Source organism: Durio zibethinus, chromosome 4 (genome assembly GCF_047325235.1).
Source record: "Durio zibethinus cultivar Kanyao isolate XHJ-2024 chromosome 4, ASM4732523v1, whole genome shotgun sequence".
Classification (NCBI taxonomy): Eukaryota; Viridiplantae; Streptophyta; class Magnoliopsida; order Malvales; family Malvaceae; genus Durio; species Durio zibethinus.
The window spans coordinates 8710626-8732457 of record NC_143165.1 but is presented as its reverse complement, the minus strand read 5'-3'; the positions used below and the strand labels follow the sequence as shown (position 1 = coordinate 8732457).

At 36.5% G+C, this 21832-nt stretch overlaps 3 protein-coding genes across 7 annotated transcripts; 1 reads left to right on the top strand and 2 right to left on the bottom strand.

Annotated features, from left to right (window-relative positions):
* The first annotated feature begins 31 nt into the window (after window positions 1-31).
* Window positions 32-5824, top strand: CLC-F (chloride channel F). 2 transcript variants are annotated; one of them, XM_022877392.2, is made up of 9 exons: window positions 32-612; window positions 1314-1716; window positions 2610-2804; window positions 3295-3749; window positions 3855-3959; window positions 4410-4595; window positions 4743-4955; window positions 5027-5259; window positions 5437-5824. In XM_022877392.2, the coding sequence occupies exons 1-9, from the start codon at window positions 205-207 to the stop codon at window positions 5510-5512; spliced, it is 2274 nt and encodes a 757-aa protein (XP_022733127.1). In that variant the 5' UTR covers window positions 32-204; the 3' UTR covers window positions 5513-5824. The 2 variants fall into 2 exon arrangements, with proteins under 2 accessions (XP_022733127.1, XP_022733128.1); XM_022877393.2 differs by lacking the exon at window positions 3855-3959 and having other exon boundaries at window positions 5437-5765.
* A 1508-nt stretch (window positions 5825-7332) lies between these two features.
* On the bottom strand, window positions 7333-11598 carry WRKY2 (WRKY DNA-binding protein 2). The gene is made up of 6 exons (XM_022877397.2): window positions 11122-11598; window positions 9911-10418; window positions 9517-9699; window positions 8449-9293; window positions 8214-8372; window positions 7333-8077 (listed from the first exon to the last, which is right to left on the bottom strand). The coding sequence occupies exons 2-6, from the start codon at window positions 10358-10360 to the stop codon at window positions 7519-7521; spliced, it is 2196 nt and encodes a 731-aa protein (XP_022733132.2). The 5' UTR covers window positions 10361-10418; window positions 11122-11598; the 3' UTR covers window positions 7333-7518.
* A 2122-nt stretch (window positions 11599-13720) lies between these two features.
* LOC111288276 (serine/threonine-protein kinase BRI1-like 1) lies at window positions 13721-20759 on the bottom strand. Of its 4 annotated transcripts, none has more exons than XR_016341482.1 (3): window positions 20312-20735; window positions 16230-20162; window positions 13721-14173 (listed from the first exon to the last, which is right to left on the bottom strand). XR_016341482.1 is itself a non-coding variant. In XM_022879095.2 (2 exons), exon 2 carries the CDS (start codon window positions 19955-19957, stop codon window positions 16304-16306), a length of 3654 nt encoding a protein of 1217 aa, XP_022734830.2. In that variant the 5' UTR covers window positions 19958-20162; window positions 20312-20733; the 3' UTR covers window positions 15870-16303. The 4 variants fall into 4 exon arrangements, 1 of the variants encoding a protein (XP_022734830.2); XR_016341481.1 differs by having other exon boundaries at window positions 13721-14170; window positions 20312-20734; XR_016341483.1 differs by lacking the exon at window positions 13721-14173 and adding an exon at window positions 14758-15634 and having other exon boundaries at window positions 20312-20759.
* Window positions 20760-21832: the final 1073 nt, after the last annotated feature.

Below are 21832 nucleotides of genomic sequence, written 5' to 3'. Positions count from 1 at the left end.
ATATATTAATGGTTGGAACTCGGAAGAAAACAGAATTCCATGAATGAAATGAAAGAGCAATAAAAACTCTTGTTCTCGATATTGCTTGCTTTGCTTCTGATCTCAATTCTCATCTCATCCAAACACAACAATTTTGGTGAGAAAGAGAAAATTATTAAAAGGGTTGGGAATTGGATGGGCAAATAGATAGAAAGAAGCGAGTAAATGACGGGAGGAGGAGAATACGGCGATCAAATATATCTGCTCAGATCCAGCAGCCATAAAGATGAAGAAGGCGATGGTGATGAGGAGGATGTCGAATCTCAGATAAGCGGCAGCAACAACAGCAGCAACAATAACATCGCCTTCAAAGATCTGTTGAAGCATTTGGACAGGGGGTTCTCCCCCAGGCGCCACAGCTTCAAACGACTCGATAGAGACAGAGACAGAGACAGAGACCGCTACTCCCCGCTTTCCCTAGATCACCATCACCACCACCAACACAATCAAGCTTACGTTGTGGATGCCGCTGATCCGTTAGGAGATAGCGCCCCTCCCGAATGGGCCTTGCTGCTTGTCGGCTGCTTGCTTGGAGTCGCCTCCGGTTTCTTTGTGGCCGCTTTCAACAAAGGAGTATGCTTTCGCATTTATTTTCCTTTCTCATTCTCAGATCTCTCAATCCTTTCGACCATTGACTTTAATTCGCTATCCCAAAGCCAAAGGGCTTAATTGATATAGACTTCTGTATAAATTTTATTCAATTCATAGTATATATACGGTCCGTCCTCTTACAATTCTTTGCAATTGCAATTGTAGCTTTATTTTTGTTTGTTATTGACAGCTTTTCTAAAGCGGCAATGAATATGTAAAGTTTTGTTAGGTTTACTGAAAACCATGCTAATTCTTTTCCCCATTTTAATGACTCAAAAATTTCAACCATGCATCCTTCTTTCTTGAATCAAAACTATTTTTTGTACAAAGGAGGCCGCCTCAGCTTACGGATAGATGGAGGGTTTTCTGAGATTTGAATCTCAAATCTGCTTAATGTCATCTCTTAAGAGTGATTACATGAACCAACTGAACTAACCAACTGCCTACATGAATCAAAACTTTGTTTCACCTTTTTCTCTACCAATGTCGTCTCCCTTGTCACTTTTCTTCTTGCTGTGCAAGTGTAAACTGCTTCCACTAAAGGCTTTTATGTTGTAGCTTAAATGGTAAAGTATTTGGCAAAGTAGCCTAGTCCATACATGATAAATGTTTCTCTTGTTCAATATTGCTTCAGTTTTTGTGCTCAAATTGCTTTCTATTTATGTTTGCTATTACTCATCCAGGTTCACGTCATACATGAATGGGCATGGGCTGGGACTCCAAATGAGGGTGCTGCATGGCTTCGTTTACAGAGACTGGCTGATACTTGGCATCGAATTCTTTTGATACCCGTTACTGGAGGGGTCATTGTTGGAATGATGCATGGCTTACTTGAGATATTGAACCAAATAAGGCAATCCAGTTCTTCTCAACAACAAGGCTTTGATTTGGTTGCTGGGGTCTTCCCCACAATAAAGGCTATCCAGGCAGCTGTAACTTTAGGTACTGGTTGTTCTTTGGGTCCTGAAGGCCCCAGTGTAGACATTGGAAAATCATGTGCCAATGGATTCTCATTAATGATGGAAAACAACAGAGAAAGGAAGATTGCTCTTGTGGCAGCTGGAGCTGCATCTGGGATTGCTTCAGGTACACTGGTTGTGTTATTACAACTTTACTAGTTTTGCAGTTTCTAGTTAATGTTTATTTTGCTCAGAATTTTGCTTATTGATGAGAATGCCTTATCACTGTGGCCCTTCACATTAGTCCATGGGCTAATGTGAACACTGTTCTCAAGTTTCCTTTATTTTTTCTTCTTATTGTTAAATTGAACACTGTTCTCAAGTTTAACAGAACAGCTCCAAGTTACACTACCTGCAATGTCAAATTCATTTAACCAGTCGTTTACATATTTTATTCATAAGGTGAACAGACAATATATCACTGCAGAAACTGAAAACTGTACATATCCATTTGATTTTGATATTGTTAGCACAGGTACTGTATTTCTCTAGTCTATTATCTGGAAGAGTTTGGTCCCAGGGGTAGTTAATTATGAATGGCTATGCTCTGGGAGCCAATTAAACAGGAACTAGTTTCTTGACAGTCCAGGGTATCATGTCATTTGAAGGATGACATCACTGAATGATAATGGGCTAGGGTGTGATACAACCAGCTACTGAATTTTCTTTTAGATTATTGTGATTACTGCAAAGGAACTTTTCTTCTCTGGTTTTATTTTAGCAAAGCTCGATTTGAGGACTTGTGTATTGGCCAAGTTATTTTATTTTAGCAAAAGAATCTCTAGTTTGTTTTCTTCCACCCACAACCAACCCCCCATAACTGAATACAGTGCCCTCTTGAGCATGCTAATCCAAATATTTGTAAACTTACTTCCATTTGTAGTTGTGGCTTTGATGGGCATAAGCTTTTAAGTTTCCTTCCTGACCTATTAATTTCATTACGGGGCTATATTTAATATCATTTTAGATTGACTGATGATGTGATTGATTTTTAACTTTCAACTTTTCTCCCATCTTCAGGTTTTAATGCTGCTGTTGCTGGTTGCTTCTTTGCTATTGAAACTGTGTTAAGACCTCTCCGTGCTGAAAACTCACCTCCATTTACAACTGCAATGATAATTTTGGCCTCCGTTATCTCATCTACTGTATCAAATGCTTTACTCGGGACAGAATCAACTTTCACTGTGCCATCATATGATTTGAAATCTGCTGCTGGTATTTCACCTTCCTGAATTTATATCTTTATTTTAGGGATTGTTGTTTGATTCTTGTATATATTTGTGTAAGTTTCATGGTGTGATTACAGCTTCTGATATTTCTTTCTAAAGTAATTTGTTGTTTAATGGTTAGATTGATGAATGTGCTGCTCCATTGATCTGGAATTAAACTGTGGTTATTTGCATGATTAGCAATTTCAGCAACTTTATGTTTTGATTGCATCCCCCCCACCCCCCACATTGCTATTAGAAAATTAAAACATTTAGAGGGCATATTTGCTTTCAAATATTTGACAGTTCGCAGCCAAAATAGTGTGTGATTTCAGTACACATTATCAATTCCAAAGGCATACACTCCTGGCTCTTTGGTTTTTCTACCTGAATAGGTGAAACAAGCTCCATGCAAAGGAAAGATATAATTAGAAATGACTGCTTATAAGGGGAAACGTGACAATCCTTGACAATTTTTATGTAATTTTGCCTTGCAGAGCTACCATTATACCTGATTTTGGGAATGCTCTGTGGTGTTGTAAGTGTAGTCTTCACTCGCCTGGTTTCTTGGTTCACAAAGGCATTTGAGTTTATCAAGGAGAAATTTGGACTTCCTGCTGTAATCTGTCCTGCTTTAGGTGGTTTAGGAGCTGGAATAATAGCTCTTAAGTATCCTGGAATACTATACTGGGGCTTTACAAATGTCAATGAAATCCTACATACTGGGAAGAGCGCATCAGCGCCTGGAATCTGGTTGCTAACCCAACTAGCAGCAGCCAAAGTTGTTGCCACTGCTTTGTGCAAGGGGTCTGGGCTTGTGGGTGGCCTATATGCACCAAGTTTGATGATTGGTGCTGCAGTTGGTGCTGTATTTGGAGGTTCAGCTGCTGAACTTATTAATTCAGCTATTCCAGGAAATGCTGCTGTTGCACAGCCACAAGCATATGCACTGGTAAATTATTTACGGGGAGTTTCTGCAAAAATATCTCTTGAACTTGGCAAAATACCGTTCAATTTTATGTATGATGATTTTAATACATTTAAGCTTCTACTTTAGGTTGGAATGGCTGCCACATTAGCTTCAGTCTGTTCAGTACCCCTAACTTCCGTTCTGCTTCTCTTTGAGCTGACAAGGGATTACAGGATAATACTTCCTCTCATGGTAATTTTGTATGTGATCTTGCTTGCTTTTTAAATTTTCCTTGACAGTAATATCGATAACAGGGGAGTCCTTGAATATACTCTTTTTACTATTTCTTTTTTATAGCCCGCCTAGTTTCTTCTATCAAAACAAAAAAGTGAAAGGGCCTAGTTTAAGTGCAGTCCAACTTCACTGGGATTAAGTCAACATTCAGTTTAGTGACTGACCAAGAATGGAAACATATTATGCACCACAGCCCGTGGTTTGAAAATGAAATCTAAATTATGGCTTTCTTTGTTATTATATTGTTGTGTTACAAGATTTCTGCAATATTTTCCATTTTTTTTTCTATTTCAAGGCTATAGAGCTTTGCTTTATTCTTGAGTAGTTTCTTTGGATGCCATATCTTGGGACATTGTCTAAATATTTCCACCTTATTTTTTCTTTCTTCTCTGTCAATTTGGCATATAGGGGGCTGTTGGATTAGCGATATGGGTTCCTTCTGTGACTAACCAGAACAAGGAGACTGAAGTATCTGACACGAGGAATTTAGCAAGAGGATATTCTTCCCTTTATGCTGCTGAGGAGCTCTCTGTCATGGAAAAGGCTTCTGATCATGAAGCAATAGATGAAGATACGCTTCTCGAAGAACTTAGGGTATAATTTTCTTCTTGTCGTCCAGAAAAGATTTTCAAAATGGTCAAGTTTCTTATTTTACTTGGTTGTTTGAGCTCCTAACTAATATTTCACTTATTCGAAGTTTCTTTCCTGACTTGATGAATTCTGCGTCCTTGCTTGCTGTAGGTTTCTATGGCCATGTCAAAGAAGTATTTAAAGGTGTCAATGGCTGTTACTGTAAAAGAAGCGATGAAATGCATGCATGATAGCCATCAGAATTGTGTGCTTGTGGTTGATGAAGATGATTTTTTGGAGGGGATTCTCACATATGGTGATATTAAACGGTGTCTGTCCAAGAAGCCTACTGATGTCCCGAAGGGTGATTCAGAAGCTCTTGATGTATGTGATTTTAGCCCTCTCTCTCTCTCTCTCTCTTATGTTTTGAATAAGACATTAAGAAATCTATGCAGGTGAATGCATGCCTTGTTTCCTCTGTCTGCACTCGAGGGATAAGCTACCGTGGGCAAGAGCGTGGACTTTTAACCTGTTATCCGGACACAGAGTTGGCAATTGCCAAGGAGTTGATGGAGGCCAAGGGTATAAAGCAATTGCCAGTGGTGAAACGTGGTGGGGAACCGCACAAAGGAAGGAAGCGAAAAATTGTTGCTCTTCTTCATTACGAATCAATCCGGAACTGTCTCAGGTTCATATTTATGTTCTAATCTGTTATATGATCTTATATACCTCTTTCCTTTGCTGTTTGATGTTCCTTATTAGAGCTGTTGTCTAGATCCTACCGTGGGTTTGCAGTTTTGGTGTCTGAGATTTTATATTAACAATTTATTAGCTATGATTTGATGTTTTTATGTTGTCCATGCAGAGAGGAGATAAATCACAGGAAATCAGTCTATCAGCAAAGGACAGAGAATAACCTGGAGATGGTGAATGTTCATTAATGCAGTGATGCAGCTGATAAGTTTCTCGGCCTGCACTACATATGGCAACCTAGAAGAGAGACCAGGGAAGTTGGTTATGCCTACTCTAGAATTGGGTCTCCAAATCACACATTGAGTCGGTATTACTCCATACCATAGTTTTTGCTGTGCTGATATACCTAAGGATCCTTCATGTAATTTTAGTGAAAGTGCCTTGTAAATGTACTTTTACAGTTATAGTTTAATATAGTTTAAGGGTCAATTATGATATTAATCTTTAATATATCAGTGGAAAAAGAAAATGCAAGTAGGCAAATCATGTTTTTTTTCAAATCCAGAGATGCAAATGGTGTATTCATTGATGGTTTATCATTTGATGAACTTAATTTTAATATACTGTTAATGTCATAAATGATCCCTAAATTATTATGAACTATTTAATGTGGTATTTAAATTTTAAAAATTTTTAATGTAATATTTGAATTATAAATTTTATAATTAATGTGATATTTGAAAAATTGTTTGTTTGTCACATTAAAGATGAGTATCACATTAATTAACAGATTTATAATTTAAGTATTAGATTAAAAATTTTTAAAATTCAGATATCATATTAAATATTTTAATATAATTTAAGAGTCAATATTAATCTCTAATTTATCAGTGGAAAAAGAAAATGCAAATAGGCAAATCATATTTTTTTTTTAATCCAGAGATGCAAATGGTGTATTCATTGATGGTTTATCATTTGATGAACTTAATTTGTAAGAATCTCTTCGGTACAATTAATTTGTGAGATGTAAACGGAGCCTTTGACACGAAAGGCTCATGTTCACATCTTGACCTAACAAATGTTGGTCTTTGGTAATTGTTTGAATTCTGTTTTTTTTTTTAATTTGAAATTATCGAGGCCTTTGATTACAAAGATACAATCTTTTGTTTTTGATTTTAAAATAGTAAAAATGTGAACTTTAATCATTAAAATAAAAAATTATGTGAAAATAATGCCAATGCTACATCCTTCCCCTTCTTTTACTGGAAATAAAGGGATCCAAAATTAGCTTAAAGTACAGTTTGCACATTTGCAACAAAGGGGTAATGATAGTTGATCACCATGACATGTGAATCGGCATTTTAAGGGTAAGCTAACTTACACATTAAATTCATAGTGCAGAACGAAAGGATCTTGTTAAAAACTGTTTGCTATGCCATTCAGACAGGATTGATGTTAGTTTGGGATAAAGGATTTCGGCGTTTGATTATTGAATCACAATCGTTGGAAGTGAATAAAATTATAGGCACTGTTCGTGCGGAAGACTTTTTTTTTTTTTGTTCTTTTTGGTTAAGTAGTAGGTTAGATCCATGGTAGATGAATTTTGGGTTGGCTGTTCGGGTGATGTGATTCTGCTTTTTAGATTTGATCTACAAAAATTTGAAGATATATATTTTTTTCAAATGGGCTTTTTTGGAAACCCACATATCTGAGTTTTTTGTTTTTTTTTTTTTTCGTATATTTTATTTAAACGATAAAATGATAATTTTTTTCTATTAAACAAAGTAAAATAATAATTTTATATTTGGACAGCGTCAAACTAGTATCCTAATAGGGAATAGTTTTATTATATATAGTATAAATAGATGTTATAAGGTTATAGATCTTGCATATATGTGACTTTCATCATTCGCTACTCCAATCACCGCTTTCCGTGTCAAACACCAACTTATTGTAACAATTTACTAAAGCATCTTTTTCTGGGCTTAGTTTTCTACCTACCATCCTCAACTCAAAGTTCAAACTATCAAGTGTTACAGTTCCAAATTTGGTACTATACTCTTCCATATTCTCCGTGCAAGTAGAAATCAAAAGAAATCTCATAACCATTTCAACTTATGTTCAATTCATCAAAAGAATAATAAGGAAGGCCGAGCGATGATGAAATGCTCATTTATATATTGGAAACATAAATGCTTCTATTTTTCTCAGAACAACCGAACAAGAAATTTTCATGGAGTAAAAAACGGATAATTTACATCTGAGGTCCAAGAGGCAGCCTACTCATAATTTGCTGGTATACTGATGTGTTGTTGGATAGATTCAAACCAGGTTCAGACATTGGCTCCATCTTTGGCTCTCCTTTCGGCAACATGAAACCCATTCCATTAATCTGGGGTTGCTGGGGAATAAATGGATGAACAGGCAGAACCGCCAGCTTGGCTTGGCCGGGGCCCAACCCAGCCATTGCCAAGTTTGCCAGGCCTGGTTGGTTCATTCCAAAAGAGAATCCAGGAGAAGGACCCAGTTGCTGCCTTCCAGGCAGTGTAAATGGACCAAATGACGCAGGTCTAACCATACTGTTGTGAAGTTGTGATGGCTCAGCCCCATGCGCATGAGTTTGGATAGAGGAAGCTGCCTGGGCAGTTACCGTGCTAGAGGTAGCAGAATTGACATGACTGCTACTACGAGCAGCAGGAACATCATGATTGTGCTTTCCTTCATAGGTGGTAATTACTGACTTAAGGTCATGTGATGCTCTCTCTACGTGCTTCCTCACTGTGCAGCCAGCACTAGTGCATTTGTAGTAACTCCTGCATTGAAGCGATAGCAAATGATGTTCTGCATTATTTTGACAGCTGATGGTAGCAAACTGCTCTTTGTATGAAAGAGTAAAAGAGAGAGGATATAGAAGATCAAACAATGACTGATTGGAAGGGGGAAAAAAACCTTGGGTTTGGATTTCCTTTCACTACTTTCTGGCCATACTTACGCCAGCGATATCCATCATCTAGGATGTCCACCTCACTGGTTGTCTGGACCACAACCCTAGGCTCACGAATAGCTCGTGCGGCTCCACTCATTTCGGTTGCATAAGCTTCAATTTTCCTGGTATGAAAAAATCAAAACAATCACATAGTGATTTAAATAGCAATACTATCCAATCATTTTGTCAGATACAAACCTTCTCTTTGACTCAGATTCATCTCCTTCACCATCATAACCTAACGAGACACTGCCATGTGTCACCTGATCATCTTCATCTTCATCATTAGAAAATGTAGATGAGGCATCCACTGCATCACCTGATTCAAAGTAAGTACTATTTGGGGCCTGTCCATTGCCATACTCAGGACCCACAGTTGCAGATGATGTCACCTCAATGTTGTCATGCCTCCAATCATGAGTAACAGCATCTGTTCCCTTCTTTGCAGTTGCCCAAACATGATCACCATCAATACCATTTTGAGGGCCAGTTTGTTCAGGGACTTCTAGTTGCATGTCGATTAGTGGGTTAGATGATCCAATGGCTGTTCGGCGATTGGGTGGAGGCTTGGGATGATTGTGAGCTCCCTTGTATATGATCTCCGTTATGTGACCTTCATGAGAACGCTCCACTTTCTTTTTCACCTGACAAGTTGGATGTGTGCACTTATAATAACTACGAGGATGCTCACTGCCTTTAACTTGTTTTTGTCCATATTTTCTCCAATTATATCCATCCTCAGATGGCGCACCACCAGCCATGCAATCTCCACTGACTCCTTGTTCATCCTGTGGCTCATCAAGAGGCGGTGAATGTTCAGCACTCCCAACAACAGGATCAAAGACCTTTTGATCTGCAAAGTTGTTACTCCCGGTGTCTTTTTTAGTTGATGATCTAGAGAAATCTGCCTCGAGGCTGAGCCCGTTGCTGTTTTGGGGGTGGAGTTTCCCCTTTTCTACATTTTGAGATGGAAAAGAATTCTCAGACTGAACTGAAACCTCTATAATCGGAAAGGACTGCTGAGTAAGACTAGCTGGAGTAATCTGCAGTCAGGAGGAAAATTTAATACCTATAAAATGAATTTGGTCTACTCATTTGCATTACATAGAAGGTAAACTGACATTAATACTCACTCCATTCCTACTACTTCTAATTCAATTTTAGTAACTTTGAGTATTTAGAATATGAGTAATAATAGAAGTGGGAACAAACGTGAATAAACATTATGTTTAATTATCCAAAAACAAATTCCCACAGCATACTTACTTTGCTCATTGCACCTAGGAGAAAAGAGGAATTTGATTCTGCAACAGGCTTGAATGCAAATGCTGATGCATTGATGTCCTCAAAATAGTTATCTTTACTTTTATCAGGGGACTCTGATATAGAACTCCTACTGATACCATTAGGAATGAATGGGAATTTGCCGGTAGTCGGGGATGGGTGTACCTGCAGTGATACAGATTAATGAGAAATTCGTATGCAACAAACGCCAATAAACAAAAGGAAGCTATTAATCAAATAAATGCCTTTAATGGTAATTAAATTCTAAAGGAGTTTGTTTTCCACTACAGTTGGTAGTTGATACCATCTATACTTTGTTCCTAAAAGCTGGAATTATAACTAGATGATATCAAAACTTTCACAATAGTAAACATACCATTGAATTTGAAACAAAAACTGGAGATTCTAGCAGTGTTGTGGGGCTGAGACCTGGAGGTATTGTCAAGTATGGAGAACGAATTTCAGGGTTAAGTGAAAGGTCAGCAGACCTGATGCTTTCAGTATTCAATTTTGGAGCATTAAATCCAGCTCTGGCCGCCATCCTTTCCACCAGACCGCCCCGCGAACTTGATTTTTGCTCAGAAATTGACCCTGATTCATTCAATTGTTCGCAACCTTGGAGAACATCCTTTTTGTCACTATTCTCTGATATCATCATCCCTTGAGATCCTAGGAAGAGTCCCTCAGTTTTATTTTCCACAGGAGTTTCAGAGACTGGCTTTGAGCCAATATCATCACCTAACATAGCTGTGAAAAATGTTCTTGGGCTGGAAGGAGCAGGTATCCAATCTCCAATAATAGCAATATTATCATCAACACCAGTCATGATAATTCTATGACTAGGCTCAATGTCAGTTTGATTTGAAATGGAGATGGTTGAATTTCTGGCAGATCAACAACAAAGACAATACATGATGGCATCAAAGAGAGGCTCCCAATAACAAATAGAATTACAAAACAAGAAATATCTTTACACAGCAAAATTGCAGTTTTCCCCTGAATTAGTTGCGGAGATGTAATTATTAAACAGAAGAGTCAAATTATGTGAAGATAGAATATTCAGTTCAAAACAGGGCAATTCCCGATTGTTGAGCATACTACAATTGACATTTCCGTTACCAAAACAAAAGAGAAATAAGATTCAAACACTGCGTATTGGGTTTCTTTGTTTTGCCTACGACAGCACAAAGAAGGTGTAGGTAGAAAGTGAAAGCTTTGTATTCACTCCTCAGCTCAAACCAGAAAGAACGCAGAAAAACCGGTTGGATTGGGTAATATCAAGAAAAAGAAAGGTCGATAACATAATCTAGAAAAGATTCTATTTTTGTTCATGTTTTGTAAAAAAAATTTTTAAAAAAAAAACACAAGAACCCACAATCATATAAAGCATAAAAAAAATACCAACCAATTCCAAATTTAAAGCAGGTATCTTAAAGGAAAAATAATCGAATAAAAACAGTTAATTTAATAGATTTGGAAAATCATGTCTTAAATCAAATAAAAAAAAAGAAGAAGAAAAAGAAGGTTTTAAATTGAGAAACAAAAAGAAAAGCTGATCTGAGAGAATAGAGAGAACAAAATGATTACCTGATTGTTTAAAGAGTTAAAGGTAATGAAGAAAGACCCAACCATCAACACCCACCAAGAGAAGTCCCCAACCTCTGATCAGATTTTCTTTTTTTTTTTTTTGGTTACAGTATATAATAATAATAATGTGAATTGTGATGGAAAATAGAGTGAATATAAAAAGGAGAAAAAGGAAGAAGAAGATGAAGAAAGGGAGAGGCGACTGCAATGGTGGTGGAAACTGAAATGGGTGGAATCTTTGAAGAATGATAGGAAGGGAAATTTATTTATTTATTGAAGGGCTGAACAAAGAAAAAAAAAAAAACAGAAAAAGGCTCAACAAGTGAAAAAGTCGACACATTTATCTCTCCGCTCCTCTTATTTGATTGGATTCGCATTTGTTAATGAGTTGCTAATCATTCTTGTTTTTGGAGTGGGGCAGGCAGGGAGGGTTCCTTTGGAACAGAAAATGACTAAATGGGGCCCCCTCGGAACAACAATGGTGATCTGATTGGGGCAGCACAAAGGATATGGTCGTGGGGTGGCAAGTAAATTATGTGCCTAACACCTGTTACTTGTTTCTTCAAAAAAAAAAAAAGACAGCTGTTACCTGTACCTTAACAAAGTAAAGATGTTATAACCGCTTCTTCAGTCTTGGCAACTGGCAGGCAGCCCTTCAGCCTTTGACCTCACCTTCTTGCACCTTGCAGCTTTTTATTCCTTCCTCCCTTACCCTTTCGCCGTACGTATCTGTTTCTTACTTTAATCTAATATTATCGTTGTATTATTCAAAATACCCTTCCGCTACGAGCCATAACTTTCTTTTTATATATTTGAATATTGATGAATAACATAACATATACAGATTGATGAGCAGCGGCCATTTTTTGCCATGTTGGCAAAGTACAACACATATGATGGTAAGCAATTATAATAAATATAGCTCCTTGGAGCAAATTGGACAGTGGATTCACAGGGTATCGGAGCTCCCAAAGATTGAAGATTAATGGCAGTTAGTAAGTGAATTAACAATAGAGACAAATAGAACCAGGCAAGTGCCAGCATGCAGCCTATGGGTTTTCAGAAATCAGAGCGATGGAAAGAATCTTGGTAATATGGAGCACCGTCTAACCTAGGTTAAATTAATGACTGGTTGGATTTGGCAAGAATGTGCCAACTGGATGGATTATGCATGTAATTTTTTATATAAAAATAGTTGTAATTTATGTGGTTTGTAGATAAAAAAATTAGAATGCTAAAATTTAAATCTTAAATTAACTAATTGAGCTATATATTATTAAAGAAAAATAATGTACGTATGAAACAATTATTTTACATTAGTATATCTTTTTTATTTAAAGAAATTATCAAATGTATTGATTTAAAAAAATTTTAATTTCATAAATAAATTGTGATACGTATTTGTTAGTGTATATTTAAAAAATAATAAATTAATTTTAAAAAGTGAAATATGTCTCACCCATCTTAACCCTATTTGTAGAGTTAAGAAACTCTACTATATCAAATAATTTCACTTTCATTTAAATCATATCAAATAATTAGATTATTAAAAAAATCATTTATTAAACATAGCTTATTTAAATAAATATTTATTATTTAATTATTATAATATATGATCAATAATTAGTTTTTTTAATAATATAATTATGTGATATAATTTAAATAAAAGAGACGTTTTCTAAATGAAAGAGATATATGATTATTTTTAATATTTTCATATTATCATGATATGATTATTGTTCTTAAAATAAAATTTTGATTAACAAGGTTAATAGTAGCATCTAAAAAAACAGCATTTGAGTCGTCCCTTATTGTCATGTCACACCTAACAATATTATACTAATAACCAATTACATAAATATTTTAGTACAAGTTGTGCAGTTTTATTTATTTATTTCTTCTCCACCCAAATGTTTCAACCACAAAAAAAAAAAAAAAAAAGTTCCCAAACCAGTCAAAAAGATGATTTGACCGAGTCTTTGTCTCTTGTCCGACTTTCCCCTTGTAAATTGCTGTTTCGAAGGTTTTCTAACAAACCAAACCATGTTTCTGTCAGGATAAAAAGCCTTAAAACGAAACCATGTTTCTGTCAGGATAAAAAGACTTAAAAAGACTCTCTTGTATCACTGACTCTCCCGTAGGTGACCGTAGTAGTTCTAGTATCACCCATCACATGAAATAATACAAAGATTCCTCATAATGATTGCATTTAGCAAGATTAATGATTGATGCAGCGAAAGAAAAGAAATTGCTGATTCATAATTGGCCCTGAGACTGTGGGAAGATGGTTGTTATTTATGGAATCCAATGAACAAAATAGTCTGCTCCAAGTTTTTTGCCAATTCATTTTACACCCAAGAAATATGGCTTTCATGCACGATAGATACAGAGAAATGAAAGATAATGAATTTTATTATTTTTGTAATACATTCATTTAATTAATAAATTTTAAAATATTATTCAAAATCATCCATTAAATTTAATAAACAAACATTAAAAAATCAAGATATAATATGATTGATTTATGAGTGATCTTTAAAAGGTGTATTTGATGAATTCATATTTATATTTCAACACTTTCAATTTTTATTTTTTAAATTATATAATTTTTTATATAAATAAAAATATAAACAAACAAAAACCAAATTTACTCACTAATCACTCATTCAAACTTTCAGTTCATTTATGCCCTATTTACATTCCATAACGGACTGGTGGGACACCAAAAGAGCTCGGGAGAGTAAATTGGGAGCAAATGTTGGAGTCTTCAAGCAACATCAGTTTGAGTCAGTACTCAGTGGACGGTTGACTAGTCTGCGTCTGTGAAGCAAGTAAGCTATCCTGTCAAATGTCAAAGGGGACTCTCCTTGGACCGATTTCCATAAAACCTAGGATCAGATGTACTGCTAGACACTGGGCTGCTTGGTCTCCAGTCCACTCGCTAGGATTTTCAAGGCTAGTGTCTCATTAGCCCAAGGGGTCTGTTCTGTAGAGCCCATGCCCCATATTTCACTAAGACCATGCATTCTCTCTGGACTCCGGTTTGATGCTGCTGCCAAAATATTACTATATTATTATTACTTCTAATACTCAATTATTGTTGTGTATCAAAATGAGTTGGAAAAAAAAAGTGAAAGACAGATTAGTAAATTTTATCCCATGCTTCAGCAGAATCAGCACCAAGCACAAAGAATTTGCTTAATTGGATTCCAAAATTCAAAGCATTAAGCAGTGCTAACATAAAACATTAATGCAGATTAAAATTTCTTTAGTCCCAAAATATTGTTTTAAGAATTGAAAGCTTGTATACAAAGTGGTGCATTGATTATCCAACTTATCCTGTCAGAAGGACCGGGGGAGAAGAGAAAGAAGCTCATCCGACACTTATTTTGAAAATATCTAAGAAAATATAATTTAAAATATAATAAGAAAATGATAAAAAAAATATGAAAATGATATGGGTTATAATTTTAAAAAAATTATATATGAATTTAATAAAAATATAAAACATGTTTTATATTTTTTGTATTGATATAAAACATGATAAATAATTTTTGTATAAAATATAATATAAATATATGAATTTTTGATATTTTATTTGATATGAATATTCGAAATATCAAATATAACTGCAGGTATAGCAAAATAGTTGGCATAGTGGTGCTCAAACAGATCCCAACCCAAGCTGAATTACTTTATGGTTCTGCTGCACCAGGAACATCAGAATTTACCTTGACAACAGAAACATTTAAGTGGAAGGAATTATGCCAAGTACCTGGGCATTTTGGTCATAAACGCATTAATCATCAACTCTTGGAACTTAGTCAAAAAAAAAATGATAAGTGTTTGATGCTGGATGTCAAATAAATCAAACTTTAAATTTGATTTGGCACCAAAAAGGTTATATTCATCAACAGGAATCCAGAAATAAACAGACAAAAGAAGAATCGAAAACGTTGAACACTGCAGAAATGTGTAAAAAATGACCTAAATTGTGAATAAGGATTTTGACTAAATAGCTAAAGCCCACATCCCAGGACATGGAAAAGCATGAATATCAGACATATATATCATGGGGTTTCATGTTGAATACTTTATTGCCTAAAGAAATATATTGCTCCAAAGCCTTATATGTCCAACAACAATAGTACTGCAGATGTTACTTTATTTATTGGTTAACAATGATTAAAGCAGAACATGGATTTGCAAAGAGGATAACTATTTGGAACGAATCCAAATGCCTTTTTAGGCAACTACAGTTATAAATTTAAATTTATCAAAGGCATCACATGTCTGGAACTGTAACAAGGAAATCCTTTAGGCAACAAAAAAAAAAAAAAACAGTTCCAGCAATCTAAATCAGGAATAAACACGAAATTGTGCTTGAAATCATCAGTTGACTTAGCTTCATTTGCTTGCTGAGTAGGCAGAGAAAAGAAAGCCTAATTTTGCTTGATTTTCTGCATCCACTGCTTCTTTTAGATAGAAACAACGTGTAGATTCAATCATATTTCTGAGTCAACAGAAGAATAGTCCATATTCAAAGAAAATCTTAAAGAGATTATCCGGTATAATGCTTGAGTTGTCATGTAATCATGTCAAGTTCATGCTGGAACAAAAAAAAAGAAAAACAACTACTCGGGTTGGAGGGTGCAAAGCATCTGAAGTGGAGTTAATGGACCTATGGTTATAAAACTTATTTGTGAATCAATTCACTGCCAAAGTAATTCTGTAATTGCTCACTAAACTAAATGCAAATGATACAATTGAGATTCCAATTTCCTATTAATGATCCTATTAAACTTTACAAAGAAGATGATTAAATATCAGTTAGCAAAACTGTGGCAGGAAAATCAAGCTAATGGAAAAGAAGCAAAGTTTTGAAGTCTTTGGTGACAAAAAGGATGTTCAAAGGAAAGAAATTCTATTGTACCCAGGTTTTAGCATATGAAGACCCCATTACTTTGTTCCCCCCATGTTTTCTTTGAACTTCTCTGTCTCATTCAGTGCTTTCTACTATTTACACTAGGCAAAAACTTATCAATGAAGCCTATCAACAATATCAGAGATTCAACTTGTAGCTACTGTATTGGCAAACTCAGCCTCACCACATATGCAGGATGGCAGGAACAAGACCTTTCCACTCCAACCAAAGTTGGATGTACTTCCATGGTTCTTTCCCTCATGATTCTTCAATAACGTTTTCTTTGAGAGAGAAACCATCAAGGATATCACTCTCTGAATCAACTTGAAGCTCCTTGAACATTGCCATCACCTGTATCATAGTTGGACGTCGAAAGGGCCTATCATCAAGGCACTCGAAGGCAATCCTCAGATACTGGTGCAACTCCGCCTCACCAGATTTCTCTGACATCAACTCAGGGTCCAATATCTCATCAATTCTCTTCTCTCTGTGAAGCTGCTTCGCCCATCCTACAATGTTATTGTCATCGCCAAACTCAGATGAGTCTATAGGCCTTTTGCCAGAGAGAAGCTCTAGCAGTATGACACCATAACTGTAGACGTCACCTTTTGTTGTACACCGGAAACTCTGATAGTACTCTGGGGGAACATATCCTGGAGTTCCTGCAAGTGTGCTCACACTAAGATGAGTATCAAGGGCATTTACTAATCTCGCCATGCCAAAATCAGAAACTCTAGCCTCAAAATTTTCATCAAGGAGTACATTGCTAGATTTCATGTCCCGGTGGATAATATGAGGAATACAGCTATGATGAAGGAAAGCAAGACCTCTTGCTGAACCTATCGCAATCTTCCTTCTAGCTGCCCAGTCAAGCCTTGATCCTCTTCCTTTGGCCTTGTCATGAAGAACAGACTCCAAACTTCCCCATTTCATGTACTCATACACAAGAAGCCTCTCCTCCCCAACCTTGCAGTAACCCAGCAAAGGAACCAGGTTCCGGTGCTTGATCTTCCCAATGGTTTCCATTTCTGCCATAAACTCTCTGTCTCCCTGCCCTGTGATATGAATTAGCTTCTTGATTGCAACTACACAGCCATCTCTCAGTTGTGCCTTGTAGACCTCACCAAACCCTCCAGACCCTATCAAACTTTCCGCACTGAAACCATTAGTAGCTTCAAGCAGATGGGCAAAGGTTAATTTCCGTAGAGGTTTCTCAAAAGTGGCAATGTTGATGCTCAAAGGCTCAGGGACACTGGAGAGTTTCCAGATACTGCTACCTGAAGTTGGTAGGCTTTCAATGTATTTCTCTCTCTTTTCCTCCTTAAGCTGGTGCTTTTTCACTCGATAAAGAGCTAATGTTAGTCCAAGAATGCATAAAAGAGAGAATGTAATGCCAACTACCATCCCAACTGCCACAGATGACCTTTTATTCTGAGAGTGAAGGTTTGATCGATGACTTCCAGAGTCACAAGGAGGCAAGGGAACCCCGCAAAGTCCAGAATTGTTTTCATATCTGGATGATGGGAAAGTGGTCAGCTGGCCTCCAGCAGGGATGGGACCTGTGAGGTTGTTGTTGGATACGTCAAGGTCACTAAGAAAAGTGAGAGTCCCCAATGAACCTGGCAGATAACCTTGGAGATAATTATGAGAGAGATCCAAGACGCCAATAGCTTTCAAACCTCCAAAACTTTCAGGAATATTTCCCATTAGCTTATTATGTCCCAAATTCAAGACCTGGAGATAGCTCATATTACCGAAATTCTCAGGAATACTACCTGACAAATTATTATAAGAGACATCAAGGTAGATCATGCTTCCATTATTGGAAAAGGTATATACTGTCGTACCAGAGTAAATTCTTGTTGATGAGCAAGAATGAACCATGGGAAAACTTTCAAGCCTTTCTGCCCGTATTCCCTCAAATTCAACTAAACCTCCAGCACCCCTGCAAGCTGTTCCACCCTCATTTCTTACAAATGCAAATTGCTTCCCCGAAACACTTCCAGGCATGACTAGGCCAGCTTGGTTTGCAAGCTCAGGTGGGAGAGCACCACTGATATCATTGCTATTTAAATCAAGCCAAATGAGGCTCTGGCATTTGCCAAGCTCTTGTGGAATCTGTCCAGTCAGAGAATTGTTACCCAATTGCAGGATAGCAAGCTTAAGAAGATTTCCAAAACCAGAAGGAATTTCCCCTGTAAGGCTGTTGCTAGAAAGTGACACCCATACCATATTGGTACACTTGGCGATGGATTTTGGAATGCTTCCAGTGATGAGATTATTGTTGAGAATCAGGGTCTCCAGGTTTCCTCCATTGACACAAATGCTTTCTGGGATCTCACCAGTGAGGTTATTTGCCCACATAACCAGGTCAGAAAGATTTGGCAACTTCCAAATATCTAAGGGAATAGAACCAGTCAAGCTGTTGAAACTAAGATCTAATGTCCTTAAGTTCTTGCAGTTTCCAAGCTCCGAGGGCACACTTCCTGAAAGGTAATTGTTGGCTAAAAGAATCTTTTCCAAAGTTGACGTTGAAGAACAAAATCCTGGAGGGATATTCCCTGTAAAGGCATTAGAACCAAGGTCGAGCACCTGAAGCTGAGTACAATTGGTAAGTGACAAGGGCACATATCCAGAAATATTGTTGAATGGTACATAAAAATATCTCAAGCTCGGGAGAGTGCTCACAACTGCACTGAGGAAATCTCCTGAAAGTAGATTGCTTCCTAGGTTCAGAACTTGCAAATGAGAGCATGATGTAAAAGCCAAAGGCAATCCACCAGTGAGTTTGTTAGATGACAGATCAAGTTCCTCGAGAGTTCCACAAGCCTGTCTCAACTCATGAGGGATTTCACCAGTAAACTGATTATGAGCCAAGGATAGACGCTTCAAATTCTTGAAATTTCCCAACAAGCCCCCTGGTATCTTTTGCTGCAGCCCAATATGAGACAAGTCAAGTGCCTCTAGAAAGTGACAGTTTCTGAGGCTAGCTGGGAACTCAGAGTCAGAGAGGTTGTTCTGAGACAAGCTGAGCAGGGTGAGGTTGCTGCACTGCCCAAAATTTAGGCTGGAGAACTTGCCAGAGAAGTTGTTGTGGGAGAGATCGAGATGCTTGAGGGAAACCAGTGAATCTGGCAAGAAACTTGGTGGTATCGGTCCAGAAAAGAGATTGTATGAGAGATCAAGAACAATTAAATTCTTGCAAGAAAGGGAAGAAAGATCAAGTTTTCCCGTGAGCTTATTATCTGAAAAGTTGAGCAGATTCAAATTCTGGCAGCTAGAGAGGGAGTAGTTCAACAGGGCAAAATCAGAAATCCGATTACGAGAGAGGTCAAGCTGCAGCAAGGAAGGACCAAACCTAAGAATTCCCCCAGGAATTGAATTGCGAGACAGGTTAACGTTAGCTAGACTGTTACACACGGAGAAAAGTGATTGTTCCGGAAGAGGCTTTGAGATGGTATTGGAGGACAAGTCAAGAGTTTCAAGGTTGCATGAGACATTAGTGGAAGCAGAAAGATCAGCAGCAGAAAATGAATTTCCTTGCAAATAGAGATGACGGAGAGCAGATAAGGCTGTTAGGTTAGGGAGGTGTAGGCCACCAACAAGGCCTGCATAACTGAGGTTCAGAGCAGTAACACGGCCATAAGGAGAGCAGAAGACGCCACGCCATGAGCATGGGCTAGAAGAATCATCAGTCCAGTTGGCTAAGGCATCGTGCGGATCAGAGGTAATGGAGAAGCGCTTGAAAGCCATCAACTTGATCACATCATCATTGCTTTGCTTTTGCCCTGAAACCAATTGTCTAGCTTCTGCCCACATGACGAAATGTTGGAATAGAAGCAACAACAAGAAACCGAAGATTCCCTGTTCCTGTGATGTTAAGCATACCATTACCCTCCATAATTTCTTCATTTTCTTTTTTTTTTTTTTGGGAATATTACTTTCCCTTCATGTGCTCTGATTTACATAAAGGAATCATAGAACGCGCCGGGAATCATTTCTGGGCGATTGATCTCTTCTATGCAGACTCCTGTTAACTTCACTTTCAGATCTCTTGACAATCCAATTTCTCCAACATTTCTTAATAGCAGGTAACAGTTAGCTTGGAGAGCTGGAACTGGAGAGAAAAAGAATTAAAAAAAAAAAAGTAATAAGCATTAAAAATAACTAGTGTAAATCACCATGAAAGAGATAGTGAACATGGCATGATGAAAGTTCAAAATTGAGCAGTAGTGAGAGAGAGTGATGAAAAGAGGTGACAAGTACCTGGATCCAGGAAGATGGGAGTGGTGATGTAACGAGGACTGTCGAGACAGGTCCAAAATCAGAGTCCGTTAAAGAAACAGACGGAGGATACGATGTTCAGAGATGTCGGCCCCAGAACTCAGAGATGTAGACAGAGAGAGATATCATAAAAGGGAAAGGAAACACCGGTCTTGGAGCAAAGGAAAACAACTAAAAAAGAACCATTTGCAGTAAATTTCAGAAGCTGGGACGGCTGTCAGCATTCAGCAGTTGGTATTCTTGAACTAACTTTGCTGAAACTAAGAACAGTAAGGGAGAAATTTGGCATAATCTATGAACACCAAGTCAAGTAAAGTGGCATTCGAAAAGTAGTAAAGCCACAGAAAAAAAAAAAGAAAAGAATAGAGAATAAAGATAAAACAGAAGAAGAGTGATTTGTGGGAGTGAATGAGTGACGATGCCTCGCCATTTGGGCATTTTTTTTTTTTTTAGTCCAGTCAAACTTTTGATTTGTTTTTTGTTCTCCCAAATTCTACCTTTTATGGGGCCCACTTCCATGAATTGCCCCGCACGTATGTCTCTCTTTGTCACCTTCTTTATTTTCTTCTCGGATTTATCTATTTAATTTTTTGTTCTTCACTGTGGTCCTCTATGTATTCCAAAAATCAAAACTCTTTGCTTCAATACAAAACTGTAAGTCTGTAACTCTTCAACCCAACATGGTCGTTTAAGTTAATGGTATTTACTAGTGTAACATGAGCAAATGAATTGTGTTCTTGCCGGTACTTCAATATTCTTACATCATTGATATTGAAAAAATTATTATATACATCAAAAGGGAAAACAAAATAGAAGGAATAATATAGCAAACGATAAGAGAATCATGAATGCATGGATGGAATTGGGATGTAAATGTGCGATGGGAAGAGAATATCTTTGTTGAAAACGGTGGCGAATTTAATTTTTTTTTTTTTAAGTGTTCATTAGTGTTCATTCATATAACTTATAAAAAAATTGTAAAAAATTTTTAAATAATATATTTAAATATATTATTATAATTATTCCCAACGAATTTTCATATATTAAAAAAGTTGTAGTTGCATCATTATTAATATTATCAAATACATCTTTTTCAATATATGTAACTAAAAAATAATTATATAAAAAATAAAAAATTGTGGGATGTCCAAGAAAAAAATTTAGGATATCCAAAAGAAAATGGACCTTTAATTTTTTTTTATTTTTTAATTTAAGAAGTGTCGGTGAACACCCCATCATGTAATTAGAAATATTTATAATTCTATTAAAATTAAATTAATTGATTGAACTTAATTAATTTAATTAATCAATTAATTATTAAATTAATTCGATCGATTATCGACAAATAATTTTTAAAAATTTTTTGTTTTTTATTTATTCAATTATCAAATTAAATTAATCAAAATATACAAAGTCTTATATAAAATTAAAAAATACATAAAATTGATCATTTTATTTTATAAGTTATTAACATATTTAATTTAATATTTTGATATTTAAATA